Source organism: Spermophilus citellus, assembly GCF_964194105.1.
Source record: "Spermophilus citellus genome assembly, chromosome: X".
NCBI classification, from domain to species: domain Eukaryota; kingdom Metazoa; phylum Chordata; class Mammalia; order Rodentia; family Sciuridae; genus Spermophilus; species Spermophilus citellus.
In genome coordinates, this window is record NC_138190.1 from 16,495,382 (window position 1) to 16,513,747 (window position 18,366).

Consider the following 18,366-nt stretch of genomic DNA (forward strand, 5'->3'; position numbering starts at 1 on the left):
GAGGGGTGATACTGTACTAGGCTGCATGCCTGGCAAGAAATAGGAGACCACCTGTAGAGTCAAGGAATCTATGCAGCTGTGTGCCCTTACCTTCATTCCTTTTGTTCATGCCTTGTTTCTTTGACTAGTATTAGCACCATGGGGTTGGGAGTGGGGGTGGGGAGGAAGATGGATAAAGGGATAGGTGCGCAGCAGGGGCATGAGGGGGGCATGAGGGGGTCATGGGGGGAAAAAGGAGTCACCGAGAGGGAGGGGGAGCCCGTGGAGCCGTGGGGAAGGGCACGCACCCACAATATTCTGAATTGGTTTTCCCAGAGTGAATTGAAGAAATTAGAGGGTTTTTTGTTTTACTTTTGTTAATAAAGCTATGAAAGCTGTATAATAAAACACATGTGAGTATCTTTTGTAATCTTAAAGTGGAAAAGACTACAAAGGAACCCATTGACCATGCCAAAACTTAAAATGCCTATAAATGCAAAACTACAAAATGAGCCAAAGAAACTCAGAGGAGAAAATTATAATACCTATTACAAAGGACTAAATTCCTCTATTTATATTTTATAAGTAATAATGTATACAAATTAGGTTTTTAAAGGAGAGCGCTTAGCAAGTGACCAAGGATGTACACAGGCATTGGATAGAAATATGCAGCTCTCTGAAGAAATACGAATAGCCTTATAGAATGTGTAGGATCTTTCATGAGACACAGAATCATGCCAGTTGTGGTGGCACATGCCTGTAATCTGACTCAGGATTCTGAGGCAGGAAGATTGCAAATTCAAAACCAGCCTTAGCAATTTAGCAAAGCCCTGAGCAATTTAACAAGGCCCTGTCTCAAAAAAAATAAAAAGGTTGGGGATATAGCTCCCGGTTTAACTGCCCCTGGGTTCAAACCCCAGTAACAAAATAAAATAGAAATCAAGACAGATTTCATTTTTTCACCCAGCAGATTATATCAAAGACTAAATTTAATATAGTATTCACTCTATTCAGAGGGAAGAGAAACTTGAAATATAGGAACATAAGTTAATGTAAATTTATTGAAGGTCAATTTTATTTCACATACTTTTTTGATCCAACAATTCCATTTCTAGATAATTTTCTATCTCCTTACGGATGCGTGCTTAATTAGATGCATAATAAAAGCAAACCTGTTGCCAGGCACTGTAGTGTGTGCCTGTAATCCCAGCATTTCTGTAATCCCAGCTGCTCATCCCATTAGCTTGTGAGGCTGAGGCAGGAGGATCAGGAGTTCAAAACCAGCCTCAGCAACAGTGAGGTGCTAAGCAACTCAGTGAGACCCTCTCTCTAAATAAAATACAAAATAGGGCTGGGAATGTGGCTCAATGGTTGAGTGCCCCTGAGTTCAATTCTCGGTACCAAAACGGGGTGGAGGGTAGTCATGACTAAATATGGGAAAAGGTCTAAAATATAGTATAATACATAATTTAATACCATTGCTAGGGTTTTTTGTTTGTTTATGTTGCTGGGGATCAAACCCAGTGCCTAGCATATGTCAGACAGCTGCTCTACCACTGAGCACACCCCCAGCCCACCTTTGGTGTTTTTAAGAGATGTATCTGTATATAATAGAAGATATCATTTACCCCACAAATTCTAGACCAGACTTACTCTGGATATTTCTAGAATTAACCACTTAGAAAACTTTTTAAAAACAATTTGCAATGTGCACATGGTAAATGGAACATATGTTTACTAGGTATCTACCTGCTTTAATAACTAAAATAACAGTGGCCTAAATTATCATAAAATTTTCCAAATATAAGCGGTTCAGTGTTGATATGATGATTCTGTGATTTGGCAGACTTTTGGGCTCTTCCTGTCTTGTGAGCTCTTCTATTCCCAGCATTCAGCTTCTTTGTCACAGACTCAAGTCCAACTCCATCATAGTACATTCCAGCGCAGAGTTGTTCCTGTTACTTCCACTTATACTAATAATGCACCTACCCTGGTTCTAATAATGCCTCTAACCTGTCAATGAGAAAAACTTATGGAAAAAGGGAAGACTGTATATAGGAGGAGAGTGTGCTAGTGAATGCTTAACTCCTGGCTCTGGAGGGCAGGGTGGGAAGCCCTGATACTAGCATTTGCTGGTTTCTATGGTGTAAATGCTCCCACCATGATCAGTTTCAAGCTACTGACCTACAGTTTCTGAAGAAGGAATTGGGAAGAAATGTACACAATTGACCTGGCAAGCTGGTAGGAACAGTTCTACCACACCAATGAGTTCATGTAATTATCTCTGCCACAGGATAAGGTATAAGTCCTAAGAGAAAAAAAATGAGTTTTTTTAATTGGTTGTTCAAAACATTACAAAGCTCTTGACATATCATATTTCATACATTAGATTCAAGTGGGTTATGAACTCCCATTTTTACCCCAAATACAGATTGCAGAATCACATCGGTTACACATCCACATTTTTACATAATGCCCTATTAGTAACTGTTGTATTCTGCTACCTTTCCTATCCTCTACTATCCCCCCTCCCCTCCCCTCTCATCTTCTCTCTCTACCCCATCTACTGTAATTCATTTCTCTCCTTGTTTATTTTCCCATTCCCCTCACAACCTCTTATATGTAATTTTGTATAACAATGAGGGTCTCCTTCCATTTCCATGCAATTTCCCTTCTCTCTCCCTTTCCCTCCCACCTCTCATCCCTGTTTAATGGTAATCTTCTTCTCATGCTCTTCCTCCCTGTTCTATTTTTTAAAAAAACTATAAAACAAGGCTGGGGTTGTGACTCAGTGGTAGAGCGCTTGCCTAGCATGTGTGAGACACTGGGTTCAATTCTCAACACTGCATATAAAGAAATCAAAGGTCCATTAACAACTAAAAATATATTTAAAAAAGACTAAAACAGAAGGTTGGAGTGTAGCTCAGTGGTAACGCACTTGCCTAGCATGCACAAGGCTCTGGATTCCATCCCCAACACTGCAAAAGAAGTATGTTTAGAATCTGGGGGTATAGCTCAGTAATAGATCATGTACTTAGCTTGTGTGAGATCCTGGGTTTGATTCCTAGCACCAAAAAGGAAAAAAAAAAAAAGAAGAAGGAAGGAAGACAAAAAACCAAAAACCTGTATCCAGTTTTTTTTTTTTTTAGGTTTAAATTCCCATTCACTTTTTTTTAATTTGTTCTTTTTAGATACACATGACAGTAGAGTGTATTTTGACATATTATGTATACATGAAGTATGAATTCCTATTCTTGTGGTTGTACATGTATATTGGTTGTGTATTCATAATGAACATGGGAATGTCCAATTCATTCTATTGTCTTTCCTATTCCCATCCTCTTTCCCTTCCCTCATTTCCCTTTGTCTAATCTATGAACTTCTACTCCCCAACCCCACCCTTATTTTGTGTTAGCATCTGGATATCAGAACATTTGGCCTTTGGTTTTTTGGGATTGTCTTATTTCACTCGGCATATTTTCCAGTTCCATTTACTGGCAAATGCCATAATTTTATTCTTCTTTATGGCTGAATAATATTCCATTGTGTATGTATAACACATTTTCTTTATCTATTCATCTATTGAAGGGCACCTAGGTTGGTTTCATAGCTTAGCTATTGTGAATTGAGTTGCTATAAACGTGACGTGGCTGCATCACTGTAGTAGGCTGATTTTAAGTTCTTTGCAAAAACATGTATCTTAAAATGCCCTTTATTGTGTTTGTATACGTATTTCTGGACATTCACAATGCATCATAACCTAGAACTAAACACCACATTCATTCTTCAATAATTGTAACAATACAAATTTTAAATGGATAATTATCTTATGAGTCCTTTAGCCAGCCAGTCATAGTAGTGGGTGCCTGTAATCCCAGCAACTCAGGAGGCTAAGGCAGGAGGTTTGCAAGTTCAAGGCTGGCCTCAGCAACTTAGTGAGACCCTGCCTCAAAAAATAAAAAGGGCTGGGATGTAGCTCAGTGGTAAAGACCCGCCCCTGAGTTGAATCCCCAGTACTGCAGGGGGGAAAAAGTCTTTTAAAACCATTCTTAAGTATCCTTAAAGAATTATTAGAAAACATGCTGGTTTTTACCTTTGGATAAATAAATATATGCATAAATATACTCACATACTTGCTGGTGTGGTCAGAGAAAATTTCAGGAGGGATAAAAGGAAAATGTTGAATATGTTTACTGTGAGTGGTGCTGGTAGGTAAAATAGGGAAATCTTTTTTTTTTTTTTTGCAGTACTGGGATTGAACCCAGGACCTCACATATGGTAGGCAAGCACTCTACATTCCCAACTAGGGCCAATAATTGGGTCCACATATCTCCTTCAGAGTTTACTAATTGGCATAGGAGTAACTAGTCCTGCTATCTATCTACCTAACCTGTCACCTTCTCATTCCCAGTTAGAAGTTGTCAGCCTAGTGGAGAATGAGGTGGCTTTGTGCTCTGCCATCTTTCCCAGGCAGAGGGATAAGGAGAGGTGGAATGGGGGATATGCTCATCTTGCCATGAAATCAATAGAGGGCAAATTCAAATATTTAGAATTATCTGTAAGAAGGGATTAATCAGAGCTGCGGTTGTGGCTCAGTGGTAGAGCACTTGCCTAGCATGTGTGAGGCACCGGGTCCGTTCCTCAGCACCACATAAAAATAAATAAATAAAATAAAGATCTGTCAACATCTAAAAAATATTTTTAAAAAGAAGGGATTAGTATCTCATTCCCTGCTAAATAGTTACTTATCTGTGGGCTCACCTTGCTGTTGCCCAAAGTGGAAATGAGCAAGGGGGAATATACATAAATTACATACTTAGAGAGATAACAGATTCGTGTGCACATAATGCCTAGCTTATTGATTTTAAACTTAATAATTTCATTGCTTCTAAAATGTCTTCCCACTTCCATGTAAAAAGTCCAGAATATTATTTATGGTAGTCTACTGAAGAATACTTAATTCTGCTTTTATAATGCTACTTTTAAAGCACTGCATGTGTAATAGCTACTGTTTTTGGTTTGAAGTTTTTGTTTTGTTTTGTTTTTGATACCAGGAATTGAGCCCAGAGTCTTTTAATAACTGAACCACATCACCATCTCTTTTTATTTTATTTTATTTTATTATTATTATTTTAATTTTGAAACAGGGTCTCACTATGTTGCTTAAAGTCTCACTAAGTTGCTGAGGCTGACTTTGAACTTGCAATCCTCTTGCCTCAGCCTCCTAAACCACTGGGATTAAAGGCATATGCCATCGTGCCCAGGTAATAGCTATTTTTTAAAGCAATGAAATACATACTGATTTTGAAAAGGAAAATCCAGTAGCCATATATCTGAAATTTGGTGAGGAAGAGAGATGAGATAGATGCTTCCTGAGCAAATTTTATAGGAAGGTGTTTAAATTTTGAACTAAAGTATAAAGAATTTTCAGAAGGGAGATTAAATAGTACCCACTGTCCAATCCTAAGTGAAGAGCAAATTGCTTTTAAAAAGTTCTTGGAGCCGGGCATGGTGACACACTCCTGTAATCCCAGCAACTCTGGAGGCTGAGGCAGGAGGATCAGGAGTAAAAGCCAACCTCAGCAATTTAGCAAGACCCTGTCTTGAAATAAAAATAAAAAGGGCTACGGATGTGGCTCAGTGGTTAAGTGCCCCTGGATTCAATTCCTGATACCAAAAAAAAAAAAAAAAAAGTTCTTGGGCTGGGGGTTTAGTTCAGTGGTAGAGTGTTTGCCTAGCATGTGTGAATGTGTGAGCCCTGGGTTTGATTCCTAGCACTGCCAAACAAAACAAACTAACTAAACCTCTATGCCTTGTTGCTAAAAAATCACTTTAAATAATAAAGAAAGTTTGACTATTCTGGCTCTATACTTAAATTTTTTTAAAATCTTAAATATTGAAAATCTTGTTTTTATTTATATCAGCTAATTGAAAGTTATTTATGGGGTCAAGTAAAAATATTAGTGAATCTGGAAATGATAATGTAATTATAGTAAGCAATGGTCTTGCTAGACAGTTTATATTCCTTCAGATATAACTACTATGGATGATTCTAGGAATAATAATGTGAGTTGATTTTTTTTACCTATTAAGTCATCTTGATCACTTCTGTGTGTTTGAGAATTGAGGTAGTTGTGTTTTATTGTTTCCAAACTATACTGAACACAAGTAGGGCTTGATTGAAGTAAACATTAGCCTCTTCAGTAATGATTACCAGCCTCAAGGCAATGGGTACCTTGCTGCTTTGATCACAGCAATAGATTTTCTTCTCCCTTGATCCATGATCTCAAACTTAAACCCTGGATCACCTATACTCAGATTTTTCTATTTTTACCCTGATCTCATTGCTTAGTATATAAACCAATTCCATCTAAGCCCTGATGTTTCTTGTGTTTTATTAAAATCCTGAAGAAAGCAAGAGAAGACGTGCTATCACAACTATTTAACATTGTTCTAGAAGTTCTAGCCACTGCTACAAGACCAAAAGAGGGGCTGGGGATGTGGCTCAAGCGGTAACGCTCTTGCCTGGCATGTGTGGGGCACTGGGTTCGATCCTCAGCACCACATAAAAATAAAATAAAGATGTTGTGTCCACCGGAAAAAAAAAAAAAGACCAAAACAGGTGGGATAGGGAGGAAATAAATTATCATTATTAGAAGAATTTAGAGACCATGCAATTCTATATGTAAAATTCATTTTGGTGGTTAAGAAGTAAATGAGTGTAGTGTTCCTGAAACAACCCAACAGCATCCTAGGAAGAAAAGATTCAATTCAGAAAGTTATACACTGTACTAAAAAAAAAAAAAAAAAGTTAACTTTTTTCAAGAAATATATAGGTCCAATATAGAGAAAACTACAGATCTTTAGTGAGAGATGTAAAATATTTGAGTAAATGTAGATATGCCAAGATCATATGTTAGAAATACAAAATTGTGGATTCACCCCTAGTTATTGTAGTGGTATTAGCAATGCTATTCTGAATACTATTTGGTGGTTGCAAAAATGATTCTCAAATTTTTCAGAAAGAATAAAGGATAAATAACCAAAATAAACAATTAAAATAAATTGAAGCTATTTACTTGCTAAATACTATAATATTATTACTACCAGTAATTATGACTGCTTTATCATCACTTAAATAATCTGAACAGTGGAAAAGAGTGGAAAATTCAGAAGCAAATCAATGAATGGATGCAAGTATAGTATAGGTGAAAAGTAACATTTAATTTAGTGAGGAAAAAATATTAAACATTTGAATAAAATCATACTTATAAATCACAACAACATACACACAAAAATTCCAAATGATAAAAGACTTAAATGTCAAAACAAAACTATTTAAGACCACCTTTCTAAACAGAAAGAGTAATTACTTACATAATATTAGGGATAGGAAAAGTCTTCCTTTGAATGGCTGCAAATGTTGAATATATGATGGAAAAGATCAGCAGATCTGGCTGTGTAAATATTAGCTTTTTTTTTCCTGGTTGATTTTTGGGGTTTTTGTTTTGTTTTGTTTTTGTTTTTGTTTTTTTGTTGTTTTTTTGTTTGTTTGGTTGGGTTTTTTTTGTTGTTGTTGCTGGGTACCAAGTCCTGATACATGCTTGACTGGTACACTACCACTGAGCTACATCCCCATCCCTAATTTTAGCTTTTTTTTTTCTTTTTAAAAGAACCAGTTCCTTTATAAAGGTTTGTTGCTTTATAGTCTGTGACATGATATAAGATACATAACTAGTTGTTCCACAAATTACTCTTTGTAATAGTTCAATTCTTAAATGGAAACAATCCTTTTTTCTAAGTGCCACTTGGGATTTCATACCCCAGTTTAGCAAGATTTTTTTTTTTAAATTTTGTCATAACTTTCACTTGAATATATTTGAGATTTCCTTCAAATATCACAAGTATGTTTAAATTAATGATGTATAGATTTTGTGAAGAGAAGAAATAGTAGAATATATTAGTTCTATTGGTATTAAATATACTAGCATGTGGTCTTTCTAATGCGATATTAACAAGTCCATTTTAGATATTGGTATCTGAATTGAAGGTAGCCTCTAACAGAACGTTTGTCTGCTATATTAATAAATAGCTCTCTCTACTTCCCAGTTTCTTCTGGTCACTTTACTAATTTATCAGAATACCTACATGTTGTAAAATCCAGCTACCTATGGCACTCTTGTCCCAGTTGAGCTTACTACTTTTTTTCTCTCTTTTCAGGTATCTGGCATAATTTTGTTCTTGCCCTCTTGGGTATTTTAGCTCTTGTTCTACTCCCGGTAATTCTCTTGCCATTTTACTACACTGGAGTTGGGGTGCTTATCACTGAAGTTGCTGAGGTAAATAATGGATTACTGGTACTTGGGGCACTCTTTCTCCAGATGTTATGATCTAATACTTAGCATTTAATATCAGGCATTTTATTCAAGTTCTCATACACAGAATGCTCAGTTTCTTTTTTTTTTTTAAAGAGAGAGTGAGAGAGGAGAGAGTTAGAGAGAGAGAATTTTTAATATTTATTTTTTAGTTATTGGCGGACACAACATCTTTGTTGGTATGTGGTGCTGAGGATCGAACCCGGGCCGCACGCATGCCAGGCGAGCGCGCTACCGCCTGAGCCACATCCCCAGCCCAAGAATGCTCAGTTTCTTCTGAAGAAATTACTGCAGTTCTTTCAAATCTAAATATAATGTTGGGAAATACTTTCACTCACTTTTTCTTTCTTTCTTTCTTTCTTTTTCTCTTTCTCTCTCTCTTTGTCTCTCTCTGTCTTTTGCTTTATCTTTCTCTCTTTGTCTCTCTTCTTTGTCTCTCTCTCTATCTTTCTCTATCTTTTTCTTTATCTCTCTTTCTTTGTTTCTCTCTTTCTTCCTTCCCTTCCTTCCTTTCCTCCCTTCCCTTCCCTTTCCTTCCTTCCTTCCTTTTTATTGTGACTTGAGGATTCAACCCAGGACACTCTACCACTGAACTATATCCCCAGCCCTTTTTATTTATTTATTTATTTTGAGACAGATTTTTACTAAATTGCCCAGATTTCTGATCCTCCTACCTTAGCCTTCTGAGTTGTTAGGATTATAGGTATGTGCCACCATGTCCAGCTCTTCTATTCTTTTAAGGAATTTTTTAAAATTATTTTTTAGTTGTAGTTGGACACAATACCTTTATTTTTATTTTTATGTGGTGCTGAGGATCGAACTCAGTGCCTCACACATGCTAGGCAAGCACTCTGCCACTGAGCCACAACCCCAGCCCAAGGATTTTTTTTAATGTGTCTACTGCTGGGGTTTTGTTTGTGTTTTTGTTTTGCAATACTGAAGATTGAACTCAGGAAAGCTCTACCACTAAGCTACATCCCTAGTCCTTTTTATTTTGTATTTGGGGATAGGGTCTCGCTAAGTTGCAGAGACTGGCCTTGGACTTGTGATTCTTGTGCCTCAGCCTCTGAGTCACTTGGATTACAGGCATGCACTGCTACACCCAACAGATATAAAGGTGTTATAATACTAATTTGAGTATCAAAAGATTTTGCCTTTTAAAAATTCCATGGAAATTGTTTTGTTCTGAGTTACAAAGATAATATCAAGATTATCTGTCTCCATGTAGTTTGTTAATAAAATTAATTGTTTACATTTACTGTTAATTTTTATGCCTCTGCTTTTGAGACAAATGTCATTTCTCCTAAGTAGTAAGAAAGATGAAACCTAAGCTATCCAGACAAAACATTTTATAGGAGTTTAAGTTAATGTCTTCAACTTTGTATTTCATTCCCTTATACAATGACTACTATAATGGCACCAAATCTTCCCTTCAGACATTTTTAAAGAGGAAAATTGCTTTTGTGAGCTTACCTGTTCATAGTGCTGATAGTATTGTCTGCATATTTGGGACTATATTTATATACGGGCTTATAAAATTATATGTATTTTGAGAATATGGGAAAGTTTCTCCAAAATATGGTAAAAGCTCTGTGTGTGTGTGTCTGTGTGTGTGTGTGTGTGTGTGTGTGTGTGTATGAGAGAGAGAGAGAGAGAATATGAGGCTTGGTATTGAAACCAGGGCCTCACATATGCTAATAATTCACTCTCCCAGTCCTTTGTCATTTTAGTCTTAATGGTCAGCAAGTGGATTTTTTTTTTTTTTTTTTTGTGACAAAGTCAAAATCTTGGAGACTTAGAGAAAGCAACTATAATTTTATTTTGGTAAGTTTCTAGGACTATAGGTTTTAGATTCAAGTCTGGATTATTTTCTGCATTTAAAAAAATATTCTACTTAATTGACTACATGTCTTTTACTATTGTTTGCTCAAACTAATCATAGCTTGTCTTCACATGTTGTCTGATTTGTTTTTTCCCTCTTCCCAAGGACTCTCCTGCCATTGGACCCAGAGGCCTTTTTGTTGGAGACCTTGTCACTCATCTACAGGACTGTCCTGTTACTAATGTGCAAGATTGGAACGAATGTCTAGATACTATCGCCTATGAGCCCCAAATTGGTTATTGTATAAGTGCCTCAACTTTACAACAGTTAAGCTTCCCAGTTAGAGGTATGTGTATTTTGTCAGTGAAATATAATGCTTTGAACACAGCTACCTTCTATTCACTAATCCTTAGACCATGTCTATAGATTTATTCTCTTCTAATATTTTTAAAGCAAGTCAGCAAAATAAACAAGCCCACACTAAGCATTATTCTTGGTAAACTGGATACTAAATATATGTTTCCTTTATTGTATATTATTGTTGAACTTCTAATTTATAATATCATATTTGATTTTTTTCAGGGGAGGGGTACCAGGGATTGAGCTCAGGGGCACTCAACCACATAGCCACATCCTCAGCCCTATTTTTTGTATTTTATTTAGAGACAGGGTCTCACTGAGTTTCTTAGCACCTTGACGTTGCTGAGGCTGGCTTTGAACTCACAATCTTCCTGTCTCAGCCTCCCCAGCCCTTTGGATTACAGGCGTGTGCCCCCACGCCTAGTTTATATTTGACTTTTAGAATTACAAAATTCTTTCTGTTCTTAAAAAATTTGCAGTGGTACACACTTAAAATCCCAGTGACTCTGGAGGCTGAGGCAAGAGGTTTGCAAGTTTGAGGCTAGCCTCAGCAACTTAGCAAGACCCTGTCTCAAAATAAAAATAAAAAGGATTGGGGACACAGCACAGTGGTAGAGTGCCCCTGGGTCCAATCTTTAGTACGCCACTCCTCTCACCCCAGCACATGCCTGTAATCCCAGCTACTCAGAGGCTGAGATAGGAGTGTCGTAAGTTCAAGGTGAGTCTGGACAATTTAGTGAGACCTTGTCTCAAAATAAAATTTAAAAAATGGGCTGGGATAGCCAAGTCATGGAACCAGTCTAGGTGCTTGTCAAGAAATGAATGGATGAATAAAATGTGGTATATATACTCAGTGGTGTTCTACTCAGCCATAAAGAAGAATGGAATTGTAGTATTTTACTGTAAATGGATGGAACTGGAGAACAATATGCTAAGTGAAATAAGCTAGACAGAGAAAGTCAAGGGTTGAATATTTTGTCCCATATACAGAATCTAGACCAAAATAAAGAGGAGAAAAATGGGGGGTCCAATGAAAATTAAAGGAAGATCATTGGAGCAGAGGAAGAGAATTGAAGGGAGGGAGGAGGAACAGGAAAAGAGGAATAGTGGAATGAAATTGACCAAATTTACACACACATCATGGTGAATTTTACCTGTATATATATCTACAATGCACCACTTAAAAACAACAACAACAACAAAAAAAAAAACAGTAAATAAATAAAAGACCAGTAGAGTAGAGGAAGAATGGGAAAGGGAAGAGGGGAGGGAAGGAGGAAGTACTGGGGAATGAAGTAGAGTAAATTATATTCTATATATGTATGATTATGTCAAAATGAAACTCAATATTATATATAACTATGATTCACCAACAAAAAAATTTAAATATAGACTGGGGATATCATTCAGTGGTAAAGTGCTTACCTAGCATGTGTGAAACTCTCGGTTCAGTTCACAATACCATAAAAAAAAACTTGTTAAGGGGCTGGGGTTGTGGCTCAGCAGTAGAGCGCTTGCCTCACACGTGTGAAACCCTGAGTTTGATCCTCAGCACCATATAAAAATAAATAAGTGAAATAAAGGTATTGCATCCAACTACAACTAAAACATAAATATTAAAAAAAAAAACTTGTTAAATCAGCACTCAAACTCAACCATAACCAATTAACTAAATTTAATTTAATTAATTAGGGGTACTTAAATACCCTAATATAATATCTTTATGTGTAGATATATAATAGTATTTTTGTTTATATAATTTTGAAATTAGTTTAAGTAACAAGAAGCAATTTTCCTTTGCATAAACTTTCCCTTACATATTCTGGCTGAAATATACCTAAACTTAAACAATTCTAGTGGTAGCTGTGTGTGAATGGTGGCATATTTAAAACTATTTGGGATAGAGTTATTTTATATATTTTAGGTGGCAGAAATCCAGGAAAAGTTTTCTTGGCTAATGAAAATACCCCTTGAGGTCAGATATGTTGCCCTGTGCAGCAGGTAACAGGACTAAAGTAAGTTTCTTCTCAGGACCCACTAAACATTTTGAGTTCTCTCAGCTCTAAAAAAGTCAGCAACTGGGCTGGGGTTGTCACTCAGCAGTAGAGCGCTCACCTAGCACATTAGATGCCTTGAGTTTGATCCTCAGCCCCACATAAAAATAAATAAAATAAAGATATTGTGTCCAACTACAACTAAAAAATAAATATTTTTTAAAAAGTCAGCAACTTAGCTGGGTGCAGTAATGCATGCCTGTAATCCCAGTGTATCAGGAGGCTGAGGTAGGAGGATTGCAAGTTCAGCCACTTAGTGAGGCCCTAAGCAAATTAGTGAGATCTTGTTGCTAAATAAATAAATACATACATACATAAATGTGTGAGGATATGTGTGTGAAAGAGACAGAGAGAGAGAGACAGAGACAGAGACAGAGACAGAGACAGACAGATAGATTGTGTTGGGGGCTTGAGAGTAAGAGAGAGTACTAGGGATGTATGTAGCTCAATGGCAAAGCATCCCTGGGTTCAATCCCCAGTACAAAAAAAAAAAAAAATCAGCATCTCTATTTCTTTTATTTTTGTAGTACTGGGAATTGAACTCAGAGGGCAATCTACTACTGAGCTCTATCTCTAGCCGTTTTTTTTTTTTTTTTTTTATTTTGAGACAGGGTATTACTAAATTTTTCAAATTGGTCTTAAACTTGTGATCTATTTGTTTCAGCCTCGTAAGTTGCTGGGAAATCATCAGTACTCTTTTTTTTTTTGTTAGTTGTTGATGGACCTTTATTTTATTTATTTTAATGTGGTGCTGAGGATCGAACCCAGTGCCTCACACATGCTAGGAAAGCACTCTACCACTATGCCACAACCCCAGCCCCATCAGTATTCTTTATACAAAATTGTTGGGCCCAAATTTTTAAAGTGTTCCAAAATACAAATTATGTTCACAACCTGTATTTTTAGGTCAAGAATACCCTAGATATTTGTCCACAACTACTGGTATAGGTAAATGTGATTAATATTCGAGAATAATTTTACTATGCAACAAAGGCAAAGTAGTGAAAACCATTTTTTATTTTTTCTCAAATTTAGTCTTCTATATATAACTTTATTTTCAGTGCTTGGGATTGAACTCTACCGTTAAGCTACATTCCCTGCCCTAGATAATACACTTTTTAATTTTTTTTAAAGTTGTAGCTGGGCACAATACCTTTATTTTATTTATTTATTTTTATGTGGTGCTGAGGATCGAACCCAGTGCCTCAATGTGCTAAGCAAGCACTCTACCACTGAGCCATAACCCCGGAGCCAAACCCCCTGTATAACCCATTTTAAGAACATTTTATTAATAAATAAATAAATATATAAAAGCCAAGAGTAGTATAAACAAGCCTTCATGGACCTTTTCCCATCTTCAGCAATTACCAACGTTTTGTCACTTTTGTCATCTAAGCAGCCCACTATTGGGAGGAGTATTTTAAAGCATATCCCAGGCACCCTATCAATTCACCCATAAACTTAAGCCTCTTTTTAGAAGGTGATTACTCTTTAAACATGAACACAAAGCCATTATCACACCTGTTTTATTCAGCAATTTTGCTGCTGCGACTAAAGGGTCTGACCAGCACAATTATAGAGGAGGAAGAGTTTATTTGAGGACTCACGGTTTCAGAGGTCTTAGTCCATAGAAGGCCGGCTCAATTCCTCAGAGCTCAAGGTGAGGCTGAACCTCATGGCGGGAGAAGATGACAGAGGGAAGCAGCTCCCATCACCAAGATCAGAAAGCAGAGAGAGGGACTCCACCCTCCAGGTATAAATACATACCCCAAAGCCATGCCCCAACTCCCACCTCCTCCAGTCACACCCTACCACTTCAGTTATCACACAGTTAATCCCTACCAGGGTATTAAATCACTGCTTGGGTTAAAACTCTCACAGCCCAATCATTTCTCCTCTGAATCTTGCATTGTCTCACATGTAAGCTTTTGGGGCACACCTCACATCCAAATCATAACAACACCTAACAAAATATCTTATTGCTGTTCAGTTTTCCTTAATTTCTTTTCATGGCGCTAGAGGGTTGAACCCAGGGCTTCACATAAACAAGGCAAGCACTCCACCACTGAGCCACATCCCCAGACCCCTAATTATTTTTTAGTTGTAGATGGACACAATAGCTTTTTTTTTCTTTCTTCCTTTATTTATTTTTATGTGGTGCTGAAGATAGAATCCAGTGCCTCACATGTTCAAGGCAGTGCCTCACATGTTCGAGGCAGGCACTCTACCATTGAGCTACAGCCCCAGCCCCACTAATTTTTTTTTTTAATACTTGGTTTGTTTAATTTGGCTTCTGAAAATCTCTTTTAAGTTGTTAGTAGTTCCCTGTTTTTGAAATGGTATATGTTTATTGAAGAAACTGAACCATTTAAACTTCATATATTCTGGGTTTTTCTATTTATATATCCTTTTGATGTCACTAATATGTTCAGATGCCCCTGGTTTCCTGTAAACCAGTGGTTAGGTCTAGAGGCTGGATTTGATTCAGGATACTCCTTGTTTTTTCTTTTAGCAGAAATACTTCATAGGTAATACTTGGTATTTCCTATTGATCATAACAGGAGGCACTTGTATTCTCCCATTTAGTAATGTTAAAATTATTCAGTGGGCCAACCTGATTCTTTTTTAAAAAAAATATTTTTTAGATGTTGATGGACCTTTATTTTTTTTTTTTTTGAGAGAGAGAGAGAGAGAGAGAGAGAGAGAGAGAGAGAATTTTTTTAATATTTATTTTTTAGTTTTCAGCGGACACAACATCTTTGTTTGTATGTGGTGCTGAGGATTGAACCCGGGCCGCACGCATGCTAGGCGAGTGCGCTACCGCTTGAGCCACATCCCCAGCCCAATGGACCTTTATTTTATTCATTTATTTATATGAGGTGCTGACAATCAAACCCAGTGCCTCACACATGCTAGGCAAGCAGTCTACCATTGAGCCACAACCGCAGCCTGCAACCTGATTCTTTAAGGTTGAAATATTTGTCAATTTTCCCTATTCTCAAGATTTACTATCTTCCAAAACCTTTCAGAAGTAGATAGGCCCTCTTCACTATCTACTTCAGAAAGGGTTATTATTATAAAACCTACTGAGATCCTGTAACTCCAACTTTATGGGTGGATAAGTTTACGAGGACAGCTTACCTAGGGTTAAGTGCCACTTTTGATTTCAAATTGGATGAATTGCTTTTTATAATGTAAAATCAAACTGTAGCAATTAGCTGTCAAGCTAAACACTGAATTATGCAGCTTCCTGATTCATATGCCATTTTATTTACTTTTTGTCTTAAAAAAAGCAAAATTTTTATTACAAATATGTAACAGATTCTAATAATCAAATAAGCACTGTTTCTCTTTAGCATACAAACGGCTAGATGGTTCCACTGAATGCTGTAACAATCACAGCCTCACAGATGTGTGCTTTTCCTACAGAAATAATTTTAATAAACGTTTGGTAAGTTGCCCTGAGGCAATCTTGCTTGTCTGATATAATTATAACAAAATAAGCATAGAAAGCTATAATGGAAATTATGAAAATTTCTCCCTTTTTTCTCTGTTTACTTTGTATCATTTTATTAATACCTCTACATTTCATGTCACATTTTATCTGAGAATCTTTAAAAATTTATACTACTGTAATATCTTATATGACCACGGTGGAATATTTGAAATTAATTTATAGTATATGCACATAAATGGCAATTCCTTTATGTGAACTTTACTGCTAATATGCTAGTTGACATGAAAAATATTGATAAAATGTGACTTGAATTTAATAAATCAATAAATCATTTTAATATTTACTAATTAATATTTTATTCATAGCATACATGTCTACCCGCCCGGAAAGCCGTTGAAGCCACTCAAGTTTGTAGAACCAATAAAGATTGTAAAAAAAGCTCAAGTTCAAGTTTCTGTATAATACCTTCTTTGGAAACTCACACTCGCTTAATAAAAGTAAAACACCCGCCTCAAATTGATATGTTATACGTAGGACATCCACTACATCTTCACTATACAGGTGGGTATTATTGTGGTGGACCTGTAGGAAATTATTAAAACCACCTATATTTTTAGTGTAGAAATTCAGTAGAAGTCCTTGCATTAAGTTTGTTTATTATAAATTTGATCACTTGTCAAAGTCTTATTTTCTTGTTCTTAAGCATTAAATGAAATTTAGGCAGTAGGAAGATAATCTGAATTTCTGAAGCAAGAAAGAGCCTGCCCATGAATAGTGATGAATTTTTACCTTCCCACTATTTATGTCTAAGTCAAATAGGTGATGTCTTAGAGATGTTCTCTGTGAGTTTATTAAATTTATTCAAGCTCCCCCAAATAGTAGCAAGAGCTTCATACCCTAGACAACGCCATGATGTATGGGCATGTATGCATGACACATGAACGTAGGATTACAAAGTTGGGCCAGCATAGTCATTTTACCAGTAGCAACCTGATTGAACTAAATATATAACTTCTTCATATGGCTTATATAGTCCAACTCATTTTATTGTACAAGATTCCTAATGTTATTTTTTCTTATAACAATTCATCATACAGTTCACACTTTTAAAATAAGTCCTTAGTATCAAATAAATAAACATAAGGCTTTTTCATTGCTTTGTAGTCATATCCTGATAAACAAATCTGGGTCATTTTTCTTATTTATTCATTTGACACTAAATGACTCTAGACTGCAATTATTCAGTGCACCCTCAACATATGAAGATATGTCCCAAGTTGGGATCATTCATAAATGTGTACTGTGGGTTCTGCCTAATTACAGGATAGTTTTTAAGTGTTTTGAACAAAGACAGGATTTTGGAATCCATGGAAGAGGAAGGACTTTAAAGATTGCCTGATCTTAATCCTTGTTTTAGCAATGAAGAAAAAACTGAGACCAAAAAGAGATTAAATAGGGCTGGGGATGTGGCTCAAGCGGTAGCGCGCTCGCCTGGCATGCGTGCGGCCCGGGTTCGATCCTCAGCACCACATACCAACAAAGATGTTGTGTACACCGAGAACTAAAAAATAAATATTAAAAATTCTCTCTCTCTCTCTCTCTCTCTCTCTCTCTCTCTCTCTCTCTCTCTCTCTCTCCCCTCTCTCACTCTCTCTTTAAAAAAAAAAAAACAAAAAGAGATTAAATAGCATAATAATTGGAGTAAATGTGATTTTAAAGTTATAACTCTTTGAAAGTGTAGGAGTTCTTTAATGTAAACTATAAAATGTTTTTTCAAACTCCGTATTTAGTAGTCATATTTGGTATATAGTCCCCTTTATCTTACTCTTGCTTCAAATTATAAATACATACTGGGACATGAATTCTTTCATTCCAATCATTTTATTAGCTATTCTGGAATAATGATTGCTTTTATAGCCTGGGCTTTCTCAACCTGTTTAATAGCTAGCCTACATTTTGACCTTATGGTAAAATTTATAATGCTGTTGCTTATCTAATATAAATAATATGCATTATTCCTTGTTTCTCCTTTTTAGTGAGCATCACCAGTTTTATCCCACGTTTCAACTTTTTAAGCATAGATCTGCCAGTGATTGTGGAGACATTTGTTAAGTATCCTTTCTGGTATGAAAAAAAAAAAAAGTTTTCAAAGTGTTGTTTGGAGTTTGGTTAGTTTTACTTTGAATAGAGTATTGGAACCTTACAAGTATCACTTAATTACTAACAACTAAAAAGGAGACTTTAAAGAAGTTGAAAGAGCTTAGACTGTACCTGGGAGAGAAAAAGGAGAAAAAAATTATCAGAAAGGGAGAAAGGTTA

The 18,366-nt window shown here is 36.2% G+C and overlaps 1 protein-coding gene across 1 annotated transcript in view; it reads left to right on the plus strand.

Moving 5' to 3' along the window:
* Positions 1-18,366, plus strand: part of MBTPS2 (membrane bound transcription factor peptidase, site 2) — a 46,490-nt gene that overhangs the window by 24,018 nt on the left and 4,106 nt on the right. The window contains exons 6-10 of the mRNA XM_081278365.1: positions 8,200-8,318; positions 10,342-10,522; positions 15,947-16,041; positions 16,413-16,608; positions 18,084-18,159. Coding sequence (XP_081134491.1) covers positions 8,200-8,318; positions 10,342-10,522; positions 15,947-16,041; positions 16,413-16,608; positions 18,084-18,159 — 667 coding nt within the window. The remainder of the gene's footprint in view (positions 1-8,199; positions 8,319-10,341; positions 10,523-15,946; positions 16,042-16,412; positions 16,609-18,083; positions 18,160-18,366) is intronic.